The 20,104-nt window shown below is 43.1% G+C and overlaps 1 protein-coding gene across 6 annotated transcripts in view; it reads right to left on the minus strand.

The window, feature by feature from the left end:
* IKZF1 (IKAROS family zinc finger 1) overlaps positions 1-19,455 on the minus strand; it is a 61,937-nt gene extending 42,482 nt beyond the window's left edge. For 2 of the 6 annotated variants that reach the window (XM_088534092.1, XM_010220895.2), the window contains exons 1-2: positions 7,765-8,202; positions 1,750-1,869 (exon numbers count right to left, since the gene is read on the minus strand). In XM_088534092.1, coding sequence (XP_088390218.1) covers positions 1,750-1,869; positions 7,765-7,804 — 160 coding nt within the window. In that variant the 5' untranslated portion in view covers positions 7,805-8,202. Of the gene's footprint in view, positions 1-1,749; positions 1,870-7,764; positions 8,203-18,792; positions 18,815-19,424 lie in introns of those variants that run through there. The other 4 variants (XM_088534093.1, XM_088534090.1, XM_088534091.1 and 1 more) reach the window with 4 other exon arrangements.
* Positions 19,456-20,104: the final 649 nt, after the last annotated feature.

Consider the following 20,104-nt stretch of genomic DNA (forward strand, 5'->3'; position numbering starts at 1 on the left):
AGCAAGGCTAGAGAGAATGGCTGTAGAAAGAGATGTTGAAGGCAGAATAAGGAAAGTCTGTTTTATTATTGAGTGCACAAAGCAAAACTAGTAAGCACTGATAGAACTTACTGTATTTAGAATGCCAGAATACTATTGTTTGGCCATCATTTATTACAATACCCTTTAATATCTATTTAGATTAATATAAAATAGACCCATTGGGAGAACCATTACATGATCACCAACATAAATTTCATCATGGCTTGTTCTGTATGATATTTGTGAAGTAAAATGAATTCAATGTAAAATACTGTGTGTTTATTTGTTTTTGAATGTGGGATTTGTTTAAATTAATGGTTGAATATTTTATTGAGTTTAGCTGTTGTGGGAGAACAGAGGGGTAACTCATTTTGCAGAGTTGATAGACAAGCAATAAAAGAAAGATTCTGGGCAAATAAATTTGGTATTGAGAAACAAAGCAGTGCACAAGCAATCAGATTATTAAAAAGCACTTTAGAACATTAAGGTTTATATGTAACTATGCATGCAGGAATTGAATTTTACCCTCCTCTTTTTGGTAATGGGATCAAATAGTGAATAAAGCAGAGATGCATAAGATACTGTATTTCCACCTAGGTAGCACTAGAGGTTGGAAGCATATTGTATTCCTAATGTCACCACTCTGCCATATGGTCCTGTTTTGGTTATTTTATTTTTTGTATCTCCTTTTCCACATCCTGTCCTTTATTAGACTTCTCCAGGTGATAACCATTTTAAGTAACTTGCAATCTCTCTGTAGACACTTTTCTACCCCAGTCCTTGTTCACATTATCAGAATACAAAGGTGAGAACTAATACTTTAATTAGCAGACAAAGAAAGATGCTTACTCCCTCTTCTTCTCCTGATACATTTTTATCGTATAGGGCATTAAACACAGCATGCTGGGAATCATTAAACTTTTTTTTTTTTTTTTGGCTAGGAAACAAACACAATGCCCATCAGTAACATTGCCTAGTTTTTCTTTAGTGAACTATACATGAGCTAACATATGCAATAGCCAGCAGCCTAGCTAGTTCTTGGTGTGGACCCTGCATTTTCAAAAAAGAAACAGTGTTTTGCAGAATCATCTCTAAATAATACTTTGTTTTAAGCCAAAAAACTTGATCGATTGTGGATACTTACCCAGAAAAACCAAATTTAAATGTTTTTTTAAAATTTTGCCAGTTAAAAGAAGAGTAACTGAAGAACAGATATTGGAATCTGAAACATGTGAATAACATGCATGTTCTAATATGACATTTGGGAAGAAGTCTGAGAACGTAGTATTTGAATAAATAGCGAAGAAAACATCTGAATAAACAGCAAAAATAACAAAAAAAAATACTCGATAGTTTAACGGTTTTTTTCAAATCTGACTTAAGGTAGTATTTAATTCCAGTTTGTATGTAGAATGAAAGCCACCTGTCAAGATGGGGAGACAGGGAGGGGAATTTCATACAATCAGTTATGCTTGAGAAATAAGATAAATAGTAGGATCTTTCTAACTTATTCAGGGATGAAAAGGCTCACTATCCTTCAAAATGCCTTTTCAAAAGAGAAGGTTGCACAAAAGCGCTCTACACTTGAGTAATCCTGTGCTAAACCAGGTGAAAAGGCACAGGACTTCCCTGCACAGGACTGCCTGCATACCAGCCTGCTATGTAGGTCTTTTTGCTTAAGATTACACAGTACTAGTATTTCTAATTGGAGCGGACTAGCCATCTTACCCAAGACTCTCTCATTCTTAGAGTTCTGCTGTCCTCCAGTACTAGTTGAAAGGTCCTCCGGTACTGGCATAGGTTCATCTGCATCATCTGCGACATCACTAATTGGAGGACTTTCCTTTCCTAGTAGTGAAGAAAGCAGCATTAGTCAGACATCAGTCATAGCCTCATTTTCAAAAAACTGTACCAGCAGAACTACAAAATAAGTGAAGCTTAAAGGAGAAAAAAAAAAGGGCAGTTAATGACACCTAAATACATGGTCTATGCAGGACCAAAAGCTGCCGTCTTTCTGCAAAGAAAGTCTCTCTGGAATACAGGGAAAACTGTATTTATGAAAAGAATGCATGGCCAGTGTCTCTTCACCGAAGCTGCAATACAACAAAAACAGTTTGTAAAACCTCTTCTTTCTTCTGCGAATGCTTCTTGAAAGGAAGTTCATTTGCTTTAGTGCACATTTATTTTAGTTAATAATCACTAACTCACAAATATTCGGGGACTCTAACAGAACTACTTTTTTCAGTTTTCATCAAGCTTCACCAAAATCCACAGATCAAACTTGGGCTGATTCTTGTGTCTAATGACAATCAACGGCCTCCTCCAGCTCAAGGGACTTCCTAAAACTCTCCAAATATAAGACAGGATAAATGTGGGGCAAAGTAGTTCGTTTGCACTGTTCAAGAAAACTAGGTTTTAAAGAATTAAATTGGGGGAAGGTTGGCTATGATTCTTCATGATGCATCTATCAGATTGCAGAATAATCTCCAAAAGGCAATGCTGAGAGTGCAGTCAGATCTAAAACTGCGGCCTGGAGGGCTCCAGGGTACCCAAGGCACAGCCCTGCACTGGCAGAGCAGTGGGCTACATGATCTAATATGGTCCCCCAGCTCCATCTCCTATGGCATATTCCTGAACCTACGAAATCCCAGGCACCGCATGTGAGAGCAACAGGAAAGGGGGACTCCAGAAAGGCAAAAGGAGGACTCTGAATTTTATGGCAGGGGGAGGTAAAAGCTGGAAGCAAGCTCATTAAAACAGCTCTTGCCATTCGCTGTTCAGCTCCTTCTTTCTCTCTCTCTTTTTTTCTAAGAGTTATTCCTGTAGTTTTCTTCACTACCTTATGGGATTAAAGGAATTTAAAGAACTGCCAATAACTTTTCTGAGGCAAGTCCCAGTCTGCCAAGCTGAGCTGTATCTTATGGATAGGAAGCAGGAGTGATGAGAGACTGCTTGAACTATTTCAGCCTTTTCTAAGAAAAAAAGAAAACATAAAAAAGAATGAAGTTTAATCTATGGGCTTTATTGACAGCACATCTAGCTTTAGAAAATTGATTAAAAAGTAATAATAATTAACAGCCACCTGCAGACTGCAAGGTTCAAGCTGTGCTCCCAGTTACACAAATGCAAGTTCTTCAGCCCTTAGTCTAGATTCAGGAGAACACTTTAACGGTTACAAACCAACATAAACAGATAATATCAGAGGTATGAGATAACGAATAGAAAACAAAATCAAAATTATATTAACTGATAGTTCATCATCCCACAATAAGTAGGATAAGTAGGATGCTTTGAAGATAACTCAAAGCAGTCTTTGGGAACAGAAGCATTTTAGTAGGTCAGTACTTTGGCGATTTATGGTGAACTGTTTGGTTTACTCAACAGATATCAATCTTCTGCGTGTTAAATGAAAAGCTATTTGCCCAGATGGCATGAATCAGAGCAGCTCCACAAGCCTTGGAGCCCTTGGCAGGGCAGATCTGCAGAAGCTGGAGACCTAGTTGCTCGTCTGTCATTGAAGGAGACTGCAGTTAAGAAAACTTTACTTAGTAAACTTGGCTTTAATGACTCATCTGACACCACTCGATTTCTTCATGTTGCACATAACAGAGAAATTCTTGCATGCAAAATGACAGGGTAAAGAATAGTGGATTTAAAATAGACATATTTGTGGAATCCAGTGTCTTAGATTCAGAGCATGATATTCGTATTTCATGCCTTAACTACATCTAAATTGTTATACTGTGATAAGCTCCCTACTGAACATTAATCTTACAGATACGCAATCTCACTAACAGACTTTTGCCAACGCATTTAGAAATGGTAAGGGGAAGACAGAGGGAAAAGTTTCCCATTTAATTTCTAACAGGCATGTCCAGAATAATAACTGTTCGAAGGAATAAGGCTGAAAAAAAATTTAGTGGCAAACACTGGGGCAAACTGTGAAAATGTCACATAACAAAGCAAAGTGCTACAGATATACTGCATTCCCATTTTACATTTTTGGTCTAAAGTATAATCGCTGCAATCCAACACCTGGCTTTTGAGGGGTTTGTTTTTATAAAGAGCTATCTGACACATGAAATAAAAAAGGCATAGGAGAGTCATAGAGAAAGCAGAAGACTTCTGGGGTATCAAAGCTCTGCTTCTGGTGCTGCCACTGCTTCATGGCATGCTCTGGTTAAGCCACACAGGTTGGTATACTCAAGTGCAAGTTTTAAGATACATTCCTGCAGTGTATCTCAAAACTCTGAAACACGGTATCAGATATCCAGGCAGTACCTGGTAGGATCCTCAGCTTCCCCCTATTTCAGTTTCCCCACCCATGCTCTAGTAATGTAGTGAGGAATGAGGGAAGCGAACCAAGTACCCAAGATTTCATGCATCCTTATTTCTGCCCAAGTTTCTTTAGTTCTGAGAGCTCTTCAGCTCATGCCAGAGTGCTGTTGCTAACACTACTACTGTTAAAAACAAAGACAGAACAGGATTTCTTACAGAAATCTCAAACGCTCTCCATCTGCAAATGAATGCTATGGGCGGATCTAATGCCTAGGGGCTGTTTTGAGTGGAAACACTGGCGTGACCAAAGAACTTATGCAAGAAAAACAATATAGGGCTTTTCTAGCCTGAGGTCACAGCTCGTGTCCCATTTTCACTAGTGGCATCTCAGAGCTCAAACGAGGGAGCGGGGAGTCGCACAAGGACGGGAGCCAGGCTCTCCTCTGGTGTGAAGTAGCCCAGGACATGCTCATTTGCACCTTCCCAGACTCCAGCACGAATGGCAAAGGCAAAACTCTTCTCCCTGCTTCTGCACCGAGCAGCCTGTGAGGTGCTAGGGGGATCTTTTTATGTTAGATGTGGAAACATTTGTACCGTTTTTTCACCTTCCTTAACTGTTAGGCCCTAGAACTGAGAAAAAAAAAAAAAAAAAGGCAGGAAAAATACTGCTTGTTAAGTGAGATATTATCTGTGTTTTCTGATTCTCTTGCATGGGTGCCGGATATCGTTTGGTTAAATGTATGTCAGCTCTCTCCTCATTTCAGAACTGCAACTGCTTGCCTGGTGAAACACCACTTTCAGGAGAAAGAAAAGAAACAGCATGAACCCTGAGCTCATCTCACAGCCTTTCAGTTCCTCCAGGAGCGCTTGAGGCCTCACTTCACAGAAGCGGGAATGCCTGTGGGCACGTGGGGCCAAGCTCCTTTGTGCTGGCTTCATGCTGGCTCAACTCGTCCTGGTCGCACCATGGGTCAGCTATGGCTGCCCACCCCAAGTGGCTGCAAAATGCTCCTTCTGAGCCCCTCCAGACCTGCAGACACTTTCCCTGTGAGATCCAGCAAGGGTTTATCAAGAGTCGGTATTGATGGGGTCAAATCTGACCAACTCCTGTTTCCAAAGGCTGAGTTCACACACAACTCAGCTCATGAATGAAAATAAATTTGCAAGCTTTTTGGCTGCTCGTGTCCCAAGTCCTGCTGACAATCCAATAAACTCACAAACTCTGCTCAGAGAAAGCCCCAGATTAAATTATTAGGAGCCCAGTGGCAGAGTAGAATACGAAAAGTCAGTGCAGTTGGTTTGCTGTCATCTGCCCATGTCATCTGCCCTACCTCTTACTCAGATCCTTCTAAAGGAGACTCTTTCCTCACCACAACAGAGCACTATTTCATCAATATGTTTTGCCACAAATGCTGAAAAAATGCGTAAGTACTACAACGACTCCAATCCTGAAAAACTGAGCTGCAAAAAAGTGTGTATATGGAGTATACATACAAAAATATATATAAATAATGCACATATACATGTACACGTGTACAGACATTCACAATGGCAAAGTCTTTTTGCAAATTTCCCCTCTCATGGTGAGAGGCAGATCATAAAAGTGTTAAAGAGCGTGACCTTCTAATCCACTCTTTGACTTGAGACAACATTTTTCCACACTACTCCTCCTCACATCGAGACACAAAAAAAGTAGTAAGTAACACCCTCCTGAAAAACAGCAGGTGTGGAAGCCAGATTAATGGCACTGCAAAAACAAAAACCCCGCAAAGGTTAGGTGTGGAAATGCAGGGGAATAGGCGCTGCTGCACAGGAAGGAGAGGTCGGCGCTGGTGCCCCAGCAGCTCTTACGAGGGGCTCTGCAGCAACGGGATCCAAATCACTGTGTATCCCGATGCTTGGAGCAGCTCCCCAGGGCTCTGTCCCCATAAAGAGTGGTGGGATCAAAACCCCATTGCTTTTTATGCTAGAGGAGGACATGCTCCACACACAGCCTGTGTAGCAGTTGTTGTTATTTCATTTATAAGCTGTTTCAGCTTGCAAAAAAAAAAGGAATGATGCTAATTATACCCAGGTATAAGTAAAAATGTTACCTGAGGAGGGGAAGGCAATGTGCTTGCACAGTGCTCACTGGGAATGACTTATATATGCTAAAGGTAGCTGAAAATCTGTTCGCATGAAGGAGTATTGTATTGCTCTTTCAAACAATGCCTGTGACTTTCAATTTTCAGATACCATAAAAAGTTCAAATTTTTGAAGAAACTCAACACTTATAAAGGAGAGAGGCAGGGAAAAAAAAAAGGAAAAAAAAATGGAAAAAATGGAATTGTGTCCATTTATTTCCAGAAAAACCCATGACCTTCCCACCCACACTATAGCAGGACCTTTGTGATCCCTTGCAGTTGGTCCCAGGTCTCTTGGGAGCCTAGGTCCCAGGTCTCTCGGGAGTGCAGAGACCTGGGACCTAGGCTCCCAAGAGACCTGGGACCAACTGCAAGGGATCACAAAGGTCCTGCTATAGTGTGGGTGGATACAGAGCAACCCTACGCTCCTTGGAGGTATCTCTTCGAAGCAAGTCCTGCGTCTGAAAGCCGGGCTCGGTGAACAGGGCTGCCGTGCTCCAGGCACACCACCAGAAGTGGAAACTGAAAGCCAGAAGCTGTTGCAGCTGTCAGTACAATAGGGAAAAATAGGAAAAACACTAGCTTTTTCACCTGTTGGAGCACAACAGTGTAAATAGTTATTATTTTGCTAAATTACATTACCCATTTGCTAAAGAACTGCCTTCCAGTGAAATTAAGCACAAATCTTCCCACAGAAGCATCAATGCTGACACTTTGCAGAATCCTATCTATGCTAGGATAGGACATGTTTTATAAACCCAATTTCTCTACAGCTTAATCCTTTGTTTTTTTTTTTTTTTAATTCTTTCTGGATAAAAACAATTCTTCTCAATTAGCATTTTTAGATGTCTAAAGTGAAATGTTGGAAGTTTATACACTTGAAGTAAAGCTTTCCAAAAGCTTTGGATAAGGTCAAGCAGACCTATGCAGTAAATAAAGCTTGTTTGCTTTTAATTAGCATTTGTCCCCCTCCCGTCTTGTGAACTTTGTTTGTTCTGTATTCATTTTGAAATCACCAGAAGTTTGCTCCCAAAAGAAAGAGTGCAAATGTGCACCTGAGCGTGCTTCAGGATACGCTGTCACAGATTCAATGCAAAATTACTTCTATACATCTATATTCCCTTGACTTCTTTATTTACCCCGTTCCTTTTTTTAAAATAAAAAAATGCACTGCTGGGCTTGATATTAAGTGATATCATTAATTATATCTCAATTCCCACTCTGGTTTAAAAAAAAGACCCACAGCAATTTTATTGACAACAATAAAAAACATTACACTGGGCTAGAAAGATGAGCAGGAATTCAGAATTTTTTTCGTAGATGGATTCCTTAAGGACCTCACCTGAAACCTGGGACATATCTTGAGCCTCATCTGTTTCCATTTTCCTCAAGTTATCTGAGAAGAGAGAGAGAACCTTAAGTTAATGCAAAATAGCATGCACATATACACACACAATAAAAGAAAAAACCCACACACAGAGAGAAGAAAGAAGAGGAAAGGAAAGGAAAGAAAAAAAAACCCTTACTATTTAACTATAAGATTATCTGGGAAGAATAATGTATTTTTCTCTTTATTTCCTCCCCACATACTTGCTGGAGTATCAGACTGGCACAGACCTTGATCCTTTTAAAAACAGCATTACAAAGATTTATAAAAATATCATTACAAGCACAGGAGGACCAAATTTGTTATTTATTGTTAATTTCCTCCTGCATAATAACCCAAAATGCAAACTGACTGCAACAAAATTAAGCAGAAAATTAAATGGCCCTGGGTCATTGTAGGCACAGAATTCATTCTCTTGCTTGATCCATAGTTATGTTCTTTCTAATTTACTGAGCATGCATCGATGAACCTTGAGTCAGCTTGGTGACACGCGTACAATCAGCAATCAAAAAACGAAGCAATTTACTGGAGAATGTCTCATTTACCCAGGCACGGCTGCATATCTGAGCAGCCGCTGCCGCCGCCGCCACCATCAATAATGAATGCACCTCAGGCAGGAGCAGATGGGCCAGGCTCCCAGCCGCGGCCCGGCCCGACTCGCCGCTGCGCGCGCGGGGAGAACCGGCCTCCCGAAAATAGCCCAACGAGCCCAGGAGGGAAAGGGAACAACCCAGCCGGGCCTTCCTGTTTTGCTGCCAGATGGCCAAGCAACGCTGGGAAGCTCCGGCCCCGCGCGCACTTGCGACACAGCATGTTCCTGAGAGCGAGCTGATGGTGACCACAAGCACCGGGGAGGGTACCAGGCTGGAAATACAGACCTGGGGCCCCCAGTGACCATGGTGGGCAGCTTCCTTGGGCAGTAAAATGTGCCACCGGGGCAGGTAGCCCCAGCAGGACCAGGTGCCGCCTTGGAAAAACGCTACACTGGAAGGAGCATTGGAAGCAGAGGAGGGTTACTCTGTGGAAAGGATACCAACATCATCACCCTTTTTTTCTCAGCCCAACTCGCAGGGCTTGTCTTTCTCAAGCCCAGGCAACTGCAGTGGAAAAACGAAACGGTCATCGAGAGGCCTCTGAAAAGTGCTATGGTCTTTTTGCTTGCTTCTGAGTGTGGTCAGTATAGCTGAGACGCAATACTTTGCTGTTCCCCTGCAGAAGGGTCAATGACAGACTTGCAAAAAAGTAAAAAGCAGAGAGAAGAGTGTAGGGTTGTGGACTGACAAGCTCGGGAACAGGTTTTTGCCTCTGTGGCTTGCTGAAAAGATGTGCATTCTCAGATATCATCGTACCCACTTTACATGCACCACAACACTACTTAACATTCAGTAATGCAATGTTTTGCTTTACTCTTGTTTTAAACTTTAATCCCAGACAAAGCCATTTGTTCAACATTCATATATAATTCTCAGAAATGACTGCAGCCATGCAAAAAGCCTACTACCACCCAACCATTTGCATTGACTCCTATGGGACTGAAGTGTTCTGGGTAGGTCCACTTTTAATAAAGAAGTCAGTGGGAAACGCAACTTCTCTCGCAGGAGGGAAAACCCAGCACCTTCCTACACTGGCAGCCTGCTCAGTTGCTTGAAAAGCAACTTTATTTATGGCAGGTGGAACGGTACAAGTGCCCAGTATAGCCCCCTGTTTCCTCTGCAAGTCTCAATGAGCCTTAAAGTGGTGCCTGTGCATCTGTTATTGTCTCGGAGGGCCACTTGCCTACTACTAAGCAGATAATTAACACACGTTTTTCCACAAAGCACAGTGAAGCCCAGCTAACAGGAAAAGCATCCTAAGGGAATGTACACAAGAAGTGTATCCCACATCTAAGAGGCACTTTACTCCTATTGCATCCTGCCCTGTGGCTATTTCTAGGGCTTCAGCACAAATGGAAGGGACAAGGGGAGCAGGAGGTGAAAAAGGAAAGTGTTTCTTCTTCAGGGAATCCACAGGGCTTGTCTTTTCTTGTCTTTTTTTTTTTTTTTTTCAGAAAAGGATATTTAAAAGCCAAGGTCCTCTTTCAGTATTCCTGAAATTACCGCTCTTTGATATAACCAGACTTGCAGTCAGCATTATCTGCAGCACAGGTAGTACACGTATAGCTAACAGTCCTTCCTGCCTTTATGGTTTGTCCTCGAATTAGTTGATTTTAGGACATGCAGAAGTGAGTACACTGATCCATTTATAAGGGATGAAAAAGAAAAAATAAAGCCAATGCAAATGTGAGGCATGGGACTGCAGGGAAAGATTTCTTCCCCTCATCAAGATTACAGAGTTCGTAAATACACAAGTGCTGAGAACTTCAACTAAAAAACAATAATAAAAATCATCTTAATAAACATCACCATGTTTAGAACCCCCTCAAGAGGAAAACGTTCCCGTAATGCCGCATTATTCTGGGCTTTCGGGTAAATCCCAGTGAAATCCCGGACAACGTCAGGGTGTGTTCTGAGGCAGCAAAGACTAGACGACAGCCCCAGTGCTGCAACAAGAGCAGGACCCCGTTTCTCCTGCAAATGTTCAAAGGGTGCTCAAATCAGACTTGGCACAACATGCTTTGGGCTAAATCTTGCTTTAAGTGATAAAAAGTACAATTTGCCAATGCAAGTGCGGCACTGCAGGTTTCTGAATGGGAAACTATGACCAGCTTTTGCCTCCCTTTCCCCCTCTACTCTGGGATCATTGGAAATGTGGTCACTGACTTCAAGGAAAGTATCAGGGTTTGCTCCAAAGTATCTTATTTCATATCAGTTATGTAAATTAATTTGCATAACGTTTATGACAGGGCACTCTAAATAAGTATCAGTTTTGGCAAGAAAAAAAATATTTTGCAGTTTTTTGCTATAAGTTGTATCTACAGGGTCAAACTTATTGCTAGCATAAGTGTGCATGGCTTCACTGCCATCAATACAGTTGTATCTATTTATGTTAGCAGATAACCTAGGCCTTTGTTTTTTTTTAAGACTTGGAGCCAAAAGTCAGAAAATTCAAGAGCTGCGTGTGCAGCTGACCAAAGGCACCTGACCGTAGGAAACTTTCTGTCAAACGCTGAACGCGTATAGCTCTCGTTTATGGCAGGAAAGGCATGAGCGTTAAGTAAGATAGACCTTTTCTTCCTATTTAGGATACCAAATAACTTCAAATTTGGGCTCCCATTGAGGTATACACAGTGTTTCCTTTAAAATATGTGAAACTGCTTCTTCAAGGCTTTCCAGATACAGAACTTAAGCCTGTGTGTTTTCTTCTTCACAATTAAAGTACCAGCTTGCAGAGGAAGCTACTATAATGCTTTGTGAAGAATCAAATGCTGCAATCTTGAGATCCTGAGCTAATTAATAGTATGCACTATGCTTGAAAGGCTGTGCCGATTTTGTTTTAAATAAGGAAAACAACAACAACAACAAAAACCTGAACATATCCACACAGATAGGTTGGATTTAAATATTTAGAGTTTGTCCAAGATGCCATCCTGAGCCCTAAGGAAATCTCCATGTGGTTAATTTGCCCCCTTGCAAACAGGGGGGGCAACCCTAGAATGCAACCTGTGCTATGTCTTAAGAGCACATTGAAATAGGCCCCACAAATCACTGAAGAACTACACAATTTAAATGTGCTGTATATTACAACCAGAAGTGAATCTGGGCCCTTTTAGGATTCTGGGTGCAAAGAGGAGGAAGTCATTGCAAGGTCAAGATTTTCTAATGCTTCAGAATACTGCAAATTAATTCTTTGCAAACCTTGCTTTATTATTTCATCTGCCGTTTTATATTGCAAATTCAAAAGTAAACCTCCTTGTTGAGAAAACAAATGCTTAGTATGTATATAGTGCTTTAACTATTTAAACAAATGTGTAAGCAGGTCACTCCTTCCGCAAACCTCCTCCCATTGAAAATAGTGGGAATTTAGGATATTAGAAGATAGCAGAACAGGGCCATTGACACTGTCCAATGCATTGACCCAATATGCAGTCTGTGACTTCCGCAGGACAAGACACGTGCTCCACACAGAACACAACAGGACTTCACAGTATGGACAGCTGTGACGTTTGACATGCGTGGAATTGCTTCGGACTTAACCCAGCACACCCGAACTCAGAGCTGGCCTTCCAGCCATATATATAAAGCTGTTATGCTGGTGGAGCAAGGAGCATGTGAAGGTGCACCACCTGCAGCCACACGCATCCTGCCTGCCTGTAGGTGCTTGTGGAGTACACGGAAAGGGCCCTGCAGGAACACTACTGCCCCAAGGAGACCCCTTCGGGGTCACATACACTTTTATGCAAAGCGTTAAACCAAAAATACATATATATACGATATATATTAGCTTTCAGAAAGTTTGGAGGAGGCTGAGAGAAGGTCTTTCAAGGGATCCCCTCCAAGGGATACCACTTCTGCAGGCGCTTTTGGAGAAGGCACAATAAGCACATTTTGCTGTGGCGGTAGCTTGGGTGAACTGCAGCGCAGCACGTGAAGTGCAGCCCCGCTGCAACCACAGGGTGAGGGATGATTTTCCAACCTGCCCCTGTTCAGGCCGGCCCGCGGCAGGAATGGGGGCTCCAGAGCAGCTGCCCCTCACAGAGCTTGCATGGGAGAGCATGGCTCCGTTTGGCTCCCTTGATCTGTCTCGCCAGTTCCTCAGTGCGTGGATTGGAGCTCGAGCAGCCAAAAATCCAAACTGACAACCCAAAACACCAGAGAGCCTTAAACCACCGAACAACCCATTCTGATGCAAAGACCCCATCCTAGATTCAGGCACCCAAGGCATGCAAACAAGTTTAAAAAAGAAGAAAAGAGGGGGAGGGAAAAAGGCCTTCCAAAAATCTGATAAAACTGAACACCTTCAACATTTAGCATATCTGCAAGTAGGATTTGCATGTTAACAACAAGAGGAGTAATATGCCTGTTGTGTCATTCCCTTTTTCTTCTTTTAAGCCGCAAATTTCACCTGCCTGCAAAGCTATGATAGAGCAGCCTGGCTAATTGCATCAGAGGGTCTCAACCTACATACTGGAACTTGGCTTCTCACATCTACTAAAGGTGACGGGTTTGAGCCAATGACCAAGAGTGAAGATGAGTACAGAAACCTGTTACAAAAGATTTAAGCTATACTTTAACCTTAAAAAATGACATAATCTAACTTTTTTTTTAATGGGCTTCCATCTTCATCTATGATTATGCTACATACCAACAAGCACAAAACAGGAAGGCTGCTAAGTATATGTAAAAGGTAGTGTGTATTGCACGAGCGGGGGAAATACTTGCAAAAAATTGCTAGAATCCTCCAAACTGGTTTTAATTAAAAGCATTCAATATCTCAGCAAGCAGCTGATAATTAGCTTTATTATTGTAATTTAATACGCTGGACTCCACAATCTCTGTGAATGACTCTACTTTAGAACCATTTCAATTCTTTTTTTAATTTCCGCCTCATCACACTGCTCAATGTAAATAATAACTATGCAGGTGAGAGGTAGTCCTCTCTGAAAACTCAAAACTGAGTGTCACCGTAAGCACTTCAATATGTCCCATTCCTGTTAAGAAAAAATGATGAGAATAATAATAGAAAAGAACCACCTTCAGGTCTCTTAAAAGACTGACATATTAAAAAAAAAAAAAAAGTTAAACTTAAGGAGATCAGGTTTTTTCTCTCTTATTCCCCTTCCTCCCACTGCCTGCTAATTCCATGTTCATCATTTTTCTCCAAAGTCTAGGGAGATACTTAGTTTATTCAGTCGTTTCTCTCTTCCTGCCCAGTGTAAATTCTGGTTAGCTACATGAGCTGACAATACACTTATGAGCGTACTGTCAAATTTCAGTGGAGAGCTCTTGTCTGCAAAACGAGGGAAGCGCTGCAATTCAACCCGCAGGATTAAGGAAAGCACTCTGCTAACAGCGCAGATTTGAAACATTTATGTCTGGCACATGTAAAATTAATTTCCCGGTTAGGAACAATTGTGAGGGTGTAAGAAAAGTTGTCTCAAAGATCCTACATAATTCTCAGATCTTTGGGAATTCCTTGTAGAAGCACTGACAAATGCTGTAAAGTGTATCTTGCATGCACATATGTATTTTCCATATGTGCCTTTACTACCATCCTACTGTATCTGAGCTATCTTTATGTAACTATTCCCAGTTAAGGGACATAATAAACATTGCTTTTTATTAACTTTGTGTGCAAAGTACTGGACTCCATATCCTTGCAAAAAGGAAAAGGAATTCTTTATTTAAGTTTCCGTATTGCAACCAGAGCCATTAAAAACTGTTTGCACAACATGAGAAAAATATGAAGGCAATTTTCTTAATTAAGGTCACTTTTTATTAAGTCATTAAACTCTGTCACCTTCCTTCACTAAAAATCAAGCAGGAAAAAGAAGTAAAATCACCTTGACAAAGAAAATGCACACATCTCCATCATACAAATAAACCGACTGAAAAAGGTGAGGTGTGTAAATTAAGGCATTCAATCTAAGAACGCAGCCCATTTGCAAGTGACGAAATTCAGCTCCTAGTTATTCTTTCAGAGCTCTAACTCACGGGAAGGCAAGCAGCAGAGACAGAACTGTACTTTTCCTATCCAGGTATATATGATTTAAAAGCACGGTACGTGTAAATCTATATCTGAATCTGTCACAGGAAAAAAAAAACCCAAAAAACAAAAAAACACGTAAATTGATCTCTTTATGTCTAGAATTTTTATTTCTAAGTACCCCAACAATGTATCAGTAGTTTATTTGATGTGCTCAAATTACGGTAGTTTTCAATAACTGTTTCACTATCACAGAATTGCTTCCTAATTTCTCTTTTAAATGTTCAAGCTGTTATGGATTATGAAAGGACATTATGAGTCTGAATAAACATATTAAGGATCTATGTGTGTAGGGGGGGATGCTAGCTGATAAACAAAGCTAAAAATAACTCCTAAAATTACTATAATTGAAATGAATTAGCAAGTTTCTCCAGACTACTTGCTTCAGTTAACTCCTGCTTTTGCCAATATTTTGCACCCAGTCTAGTACTGGCAGTTCCATCTTCTTGCTGTTCTTGATGAGTTGACACAGGGGGAAAAGTGCAGTAACTGCAGCAGGGAATCAGACCCACCAAACAGAGCAAGTTTCTCCTTTACAGGATTACAAGAAGACTAGAAGAAGAAATTTAAGTCTTCCACATGACACACACTTTCAAATACGCTAAAGAAGTGGACCACTTCCATTGCTTAAAAAAAAAAAATATGACAACTTCAGTATGACTGCTCTTAAAATGCAGCTGAAACAGCCATCTCAAGCATGAGGGTGCCAGGCAGGTCCCAGTCCTGCACTGCCCTGGCCACAGGAATTTACAGTGGTGCCAGCAACATTAAGAATATGCACAGATCTTTTTGGGACTAGGACCTACCTTTGCAGTCACTGCACCGTGTTGGCGCTGAACTGCTCCGCACAGAAAATCACTTCTTGCTCACAAACAAGAAGCATGAAGGAAGGTGTGTCTTATTGGGTCGGTTGACAATGTTGGCTTTTTAATAAAGTTGCATCACAAGGTAAATCCTGGGAGTGAAATAATTCTGCTTAAATTTCAGGAGCGAACGAAATGCTTGCAGAGTCCAAACTGTCATTACACTCCCACGTGGATTACGGACTCAGGGGCAACAAACTGTAGTTGACCTTAGGAGCGGGGAATTTCCCGTTTGAAGTCAGTTTGGCTAGACAGGGAGACAAATTTGGGATGAACAGAAGGTATCCAAAAGTTGCCTCCTATTTAAAAATGGTCCTAGAATTGACAAGATCTAGGCTGTCCATCCTGCCTCGTCCCTAAATGCTGTTCCTCTGCAGCAAGAAAGAAAGCCTTTGATTAAACAAAAAAAAAAGTATATAGACAAGGATCAAACTTTTCATCTTTTAACACATTCCCTGAGCTGCAGGCATTTGAAAAACCCTTCCCAAAGAATTGCACTCCCATAAAAACTGACAGGAGTCCTTACCTTCCACTTTTTAATCGACACAAATTTTCCTGGTGTTCTAAGTATTTACAGTGAATGCATTTAACCCAAAGGTGTCTATCCAGCAGTGCAGCCTCCTCCACTCCCTTTTCTTTTTTGGAAAGGGTTCTGAGAAGAAAAATCACTCCCAAACCTTTCCTCTGTATGATTTTATACTTCCTAGAAAAGTGGGGTTTGTCACTAGCTTGAAAGGGGAATTCCATAGGAGTCCATTTCCATGTCAGCGGTATATCCCTCTTTACACACATAAAGATGAAAACTTTTTTTCTAAAGATCTTATTATTACTACACTACATTTTATTGCCTTATTATCTTAATTTAGTGTAATTCTATTACTTTTAATAATGGTAGAAAGTAACAACTGGTCAAAATGTAATCAAGTACATATGCGGACTTTGACTGTAAAACAATAAAATTCACTGTGAACCTAGTCCTTCTTGCACATAAAATGTAAGCTGGGGGGGGGGAAATCCCACAAGTCTTCAGTGGAAGTTTTTCCTGACAAGGAGCCACACAATTAGGCTGTGATCCATGACTTTTGATATCCTCTTGACTTTCTTTTAAAAAAAAGTTGCCAAAAAAGATCTACCAGAAGAGCGTAGAACTCATTATGTCCTTCCTTGTTTTCTGCTTCTTAAATAGGAACTAGACCTATTTCCTTATTTTCTGTAAGATCGTGCTGTTAGTGTAAGAAATACCTAAGCTCAAATAAACTGTGCCTGGAAATATTTTTGGCTTCGATTTGGAGTTACCCGATTTTAACAATGAGAAATAGCGTTTTGCATTATTGTAAAACTCTGCAGATTGATTCTCCACTTACAATGCTGCACAGCTATGCAGTGGAAGTGGCAAGCAAGCCAGGTTTTTGGTGTCACAAGGGAAAGGAAAACTGCTACAGTAACACTGGGCTGGAGGCTATCACATTTTAAGTCTACACTGCCTGTAGGGTGAATGACAAACGTGTCACTCATGCTGCTACAGTGAAACATCCCACAAGAGCATTCCCGCACCAAAACACAGCAGCTTTTTCCAAGGCGGGAAGTCCCCGGTGGGCGACACACTTTCCCCTCACTCTGTGCAACAAGGGGAGTCCTGCTGAGGCCACCCAAGCCCTTGACTGCCTCTCTGCACTGTTACACCGGGCCAGCCCGGCAGCCCACGCTGGTGCACGCGAGCGTGGTCACTCGATTCCCTGTTAGCCGCTGCCCCTCTAGCACTTCCTTGGGAAGCTGCACACAGACAGTAGGTGACGGCTGCAGATATCAATGGATTAGGTTAGGAGCCCCATCTGCTGCAGGGATGGGCACGGGACTGCGGTGCCTTTGGGGCAGTTGGTGCCTTTTTGCTCAAGCTGTGAGCTTGCCTGTCCGGGGCTTTTTATCTTACATCACCTCATCTCAAGGGTTATCACATGTGCTTCTTGGTTCAAGCGTATCAAATTACGGGTTTCAGTGATTTCTCTCTACAGCGCAATCTTAATTAAATGATTAAAAATAGAAGAGAGAGCACATGGATAATCACCAATATTAGTATTTGTGAGGGAACCTCCAAGGCAGGGTTCGAGTCCGGCAGCACAGAAACACGAACCAAGGAAAGCGCGGAGTTCTGCAGCATTTTGAACACTTCCTCACCCAGCTCTGCTAAAGCAAACTGCAATTTAAGAGTCTTGCATGCAGTACATACATAGTTCCCAATGTCCATACCACTCCAAAAAAACTTAGAAGAGTTTTCTTCAGGATTGAGATGTCTTTTGTGGTGGGGGGAGGAAAAGAAGAGGGAGGAAGGCATATCTAAGCAGTATACCACACATTTCTTAATAAGTTTTAAAGCCAACATTGATGAGCCAAAAACAAAGCAAAGCATATCAGTAGTTGAAAGAAGCTCCTGCATGGGGAAAGCAGCACCTTTTGGAAAAGGCACATAATAACATGGAAAGACCATGCTCAGCTGTTACTTTAATCCACAAAGGGGGATCCTGGGCCTTAGCAGGGCAACAGAAACATCCAATCCTACTTTGTGACTTAGTGCTTCCCTCATTAGAGAAGAGAAAGGAGATTAAGGAAGAATAAAGTTAACTAAAGCTTAAAAAATTGCTTGCAAAAATCAGAGGCAACTACATTTGTACATAATAAAACCTACCCTGTCCTTAATTCTGGTATTTCACCAGGACCCTGAGCTCCTCAAACTGTGCAATTTAGAAGCAAGGCAAAAGCAGTGCAGCCGGCAGGTTGCAGCATTCCCCTTCCTAGTCGGTTCATAGACTTCTAGAGTATTTGGAAGGACTTTTAGTGTTTATTTCTAAACGCAATATAGATGCTTTTTCATTCCAGTGCTCATTTATAATACTTAACAGCCAGCCACGCTGCTGGCGCTCAAGTGTGCATACGAGTAACAACCGGTGGGAGCAGCCGATTGAAGCTAATAGAGTGAGTCCTTCAAGGGATCTGGCCCTTACAATGCACTACGGCTTCTAACTCCAAAAGCAATTTATTAGGCTCAAGTTTAGCACATGGTAGAGTTTAGTAAAGATGGAAGCATAAAATAAGCCATATATCTATTCTGGATAATAAATAAATATATATCTGTGCATGTGTGTTTTTGTCTGCTGGATAGCAGATGCTTATGGATGTACCCTTTGTGGCACGCAGTTACCAACAAGAAAACACTTAGGAAGCTCATTCTGCATCTGGATCTCTTTGGAAATGTCCCTTGCACCTATCCGCGGTGCAAGAAAAAGAGAAACTTCATTTAACAATTGCCCACTGCTCTCTGGAACTGCTGCCTACACTGCTCTAAAGCTTTCGCAAAACAGCCCTCTTCAGAGATAACCTGCGATCACAAGCTGCAACCTGCTCCTGGCACAGCGCTAGCACGAGGCTAAACTTGACGAAAGCGTTGGGAGCGCGCGGCGCCCTGAGCAGAGCCTCACCGTACCTTCCGCGCCCGCGGCGCGCACCCGTCCAGGTGGCCGGTGAGCCTCTCCGGGCGCACGTCTCAAAGTTTCCTGAGCATCAAGCGCTGCGCTGGAGAGCCGGTTCTTCGCAAACGCGCCTCCTAACTACGCGCATCCTCTCTGCGAAGGGACCATGGGGCCCGACGGCCGCTTCACGGGACGCGCAACTTTTTTGCTTTTGGCGGAGCGGCGGCAAAGGAAACCCCCGGGCGCGATAAGCATCGCAGGAGCGCAGACTTCTGCTGCCCGGGAGCCCGCGCGGAGCCGCGTTTTCGCGGGGCGCTGCGCGCTGCCCAGCGGGGCTGCGCGCTCCGTGCTCGGCGCCCTCCTCGTGCCCCGGCGCCAGGGACCGCTCCGCCTGGTCCTCTGCCTCGCTCGCCCGGCACTGCGAAAAAAAATGCGAGGCAGCGCGCCAAGACACCTAGGCGTCCTTCACACTTTTACATAAAAAAAGAAGAGGCAATTTTGGTTTTTACAGAGGGGGAAGAATGGAGGGAGGAGAAGCCGCGCACGGCGCCCGGCCCGCTCCCGCCTCGCGCCCGCACCAACTTGCCCGGCCCGCAGCGCTGCGCGGCCCCCGCCCGCCCGCGGCCCCGGCACCGGCCCGGGGTACCTGCTGCGCTGGGGCGGGCGTCCTCGCTCCATGTGGCCCCGCGGCGGCTCCGCGCTCGTCCCTCCCCTCGGCTCGGGCAGCGCCGCTCCCGCCTCCCCCCTCCCGGCGCGGGGGGGTCGCGGCGGAGCCCCGCGCCAGCTCCGCGCCCACCTGCGAGCTCCGCGCGGGGACGCGCTGCGGGAGGCGCAGGGCCCGCGCCCCGGGGGGACCCCGGAAAGTTACTCACGCGCTCAGCAGCTCCGCGCGCAGACGCCGCCACGGAGCGGGATCGCGTCTTCTGCTGAGCCTCGGTTCCTCTTCTGTGCCACGAGGATAACACTACTTCCTTTCTCATATCCCATCTTCATCTGTGCTCTCGTATGACCAAAATTTGGGCATGTAGCTTGCTCTATGCATGCAAGTCAACTCGCTGTCACTAAAAGAAGCACTTAAGGGACACAAAGTTAAGCAAGCCTGGAGGTGTTTGCAACGTTGGGACCTGATAATGCAAACTCCTTGGAGCACAAATTGTCCTTTACATGTTAAAACTTTATCCTGCACAACCATATACAGTTTCCAATGCACAGCTGAGTTTCTTTTGATAAGACAGCATCGGGGAGGTTATTTTAGCTCCTCTTTTCCTGCAGATGCCTCTGCTTTGGGCTTCACAACCTAGGGCGATATCTAAATGCACTTGAGAC

The sequence above is a fragment of the Tinamus guttatus genome, unplaced genomic scaffold, assembly GCF_059628265.1.
Source record: "Tinamus guttatus ecotype Peru unplaced genomic scaffold, ASM5962826v1 Tinamus_guttatus_pri_ptg000535l, whole genome shotgun sequence".
NCBI classification, from domain to species: Eukaryota; Metazoa; Chordata; class Aves; order Tinamiformes; family Tinamidae; genus Tinamus; species Tinamus guttatus.